The 1,952-nt window shown below is 72.6% G+C and overlaps 1 protein-coding gene across 1 annotated transcript in view; it reads left to right on the top strand.

Moving 5' to 3' along the window:
* Window positions 1–1,952, top strand: part of ATG9B (autophagy related 9B) — a 12,253-nt gene that overhangs the window by 2,374 nt on the left and 7,927 nt on the right. The window contains exons 5-9 of the mRNA XM_033512169.1: window positions 3–386; window positions 497–650; window positions 1,153–1,332; window positions 1,413–1,658; window positions 1,726–1,910. Of these exons, the coding sequence (XP_033368060.1) occupies window positions 3–386; window positions 497–650; window positions 1,153–1,332; window positions 1,413–1,658; window positions 1,726–1,910 (1,149 nt within the window). The remainder of the gene's footprint in view (window positions 1–2; window positions 387–496; window positions 651–1,152; window positions 1,333–1,412; window positions 1,659–1,725; window positions 1,911–1,952) is intronic.

The following is a 1,952-nucleotide window of genomic DNA, read 5'->3' as shown; positions in this document are numbered from 1 at the left end:
GGGGTGGCCAACCTGGCGCTGTGTCCCTGCGTGCTGGGCTGGCGCCTGCTCCTCGCCTTCTTCAGCTACGCCGAGGGGCTGAAGCGGGCTCCGGGCAGCCTGGGCGCTCGCCGCTGGTCGCTCTACGCCCGCCACTACCTGCGCCACTTCAACGAGCTGGGCCACGAGCTGCGGGCGCGGCTCGGCCGCGGCCACGCGCCGGCCACCAGGTACATGGACTCGTTCAGCAGCCCGCTGCTGGCCGTGCTGGCTCGCCACGTCGGCTTCTTCGCCGGCTCCGTGCTGGCCGTGCTCATCGTGCTCACCGTGTACGACGAGGACGTGCTGACGGTGCAGCACATCCTGACGGCCATCACGCTGCTGGGGCTCGTGGTCACGGTGGCCAGGTGCGTGCCGGATCGCCGCTCACGGTGCCCGGCTGCGAGGGCCGGACTCCGCCGTGCCGTGCTGGGCCTGGCGGGCGGCGGGGGGCTAAGGTGGGACCCCGCCCCTGCAGGTCCTTCATCCCGGACGAGCACGCGGTGTGGTGCCCGGAGCAGCTGCTGCAGCGCGTCCTGGCTCACGTTCATTACCTGCCCGAGCACTGGCAGGGCCGCGCCGGCCGCGCCGAGACACGAGCAGAGATGGCGCAGCTCTTCCAGTACAAGGCTGTGGGTGCAGCCCCCCCGCCCCCCGAGACCCTCCTCCCCAGGACCCCACTCCCCTGGGACCGGCCTCTCCCCACCGCTCCCCACCCCCGGGACCCCGCAGACCGGCAGCCCCCCTATCCTGGGACTCCCCACCTCAGGATCCCCAGCTTGGACCCCTCGACGCTGGGACCCCTTGCTCCAAGAACCCATTGCCCCGGGACTCCCGGCCCCAATCCCCTGCCCTGGGACCCCCCAGCCCAGGGACGGGGAGCTTCCTGTGCCAGGATCCCATATCCTGACATCCACCCCACTGGGACCCTCCTGCTCCAAGACTTCCCATCCCAGGAGCCTCCTGCTTTGGAATCCGCCACCCCAAGATCCCTTCACCCCGGGGCAGCCCAAGGCCTCCCCTCCTCAGGACCTCCCGCCCTGATCCCCCTACCCTGGACATCCCACCCCTGGACTTCCAAATGTCCCTTCTTCCGCCCCGGGACACTCCCCGATCCCGCTGTCCCCCGCGCAGGTTTTCATCCTGGAGGAGCTGCTGAGCCCCCTCGTGACACCCCTCATCCTCATCTTCGCCTTTCCCCCCCGCGCCCTCGACATCGTGGACTTCTTCCGCAACTTCACGGTGGAGGTGGCGGGGGTGGGCGACATCTGCTCCTTCGCGCAGCTGGACGTGCGCCACCACGGCAACCCCCAGGTGGGCACGGGGGGCCCGGGCCGAGGCGTTCCGGGGCCGCGCGTCCCCTGCCGGGGTGTCCCACGTCCCTGTCCCCACAGTGGCTGTCGGAGGGACACACGGAGGCGCCCCCGGAGCGTCAGGCGGAGCACGGGAAGACGGAGCTGTCGCTGATGCGCTTCGCCCTGAGCAATCCCCGCTGGCGGCCGCCGCCGCCCGCCCGCCGCTTCCTCGGCCACCTCCAGGCGCAGGTGACCCGGGACGCGGCCGCCGCGCCCCCCCCGCGGCCCCTGCTAGCCGAGGGACCGCTGGCCGCGTCCCTTCTGTCCGAGGACTCGGCCCTGGCGGTGAGTGGGGGGCTTCGGGGGGGGCTGCGGCGCGTTTTGGCTCTCCCGCTGACGAACGTGCCCACAGCCCGAGGGGCTGGTGGCCAGCGTGTTGGCGGCCAGCGGGCTGCTGGCCCGGGAGCCGCGCTTTGGGCAGCCCTGCAGCACGGCCAGCGCCACCGCCAGCCTGCTGGCATCCCTGCGGAACCCCCTGGGGACCCCGCCCTGCAGAGCCCCCGACAGCCCCGGGGAGCAGCACAGCCCCGAGGACAGGTGGGGACAGGGGCGGCGTGGGGACACGGCTGGGAAGGGTGC

Source organism: Parus major, chromosome 2 (assembly GCF_001522545.3).
Source record: "Parus major isolate Abel chromosome 2, Parus_major1.1, whole genome shotgun sequence".
NCBI lineage: Eukaryota > Metazoa > Chordata > Aves > Passeriformes > Paridae > Parus > Parus major.
Note: the sequence above shows the minus strand (reverse complement) of the source record. Positions and strands in the feature narration are given on the sequence as shown.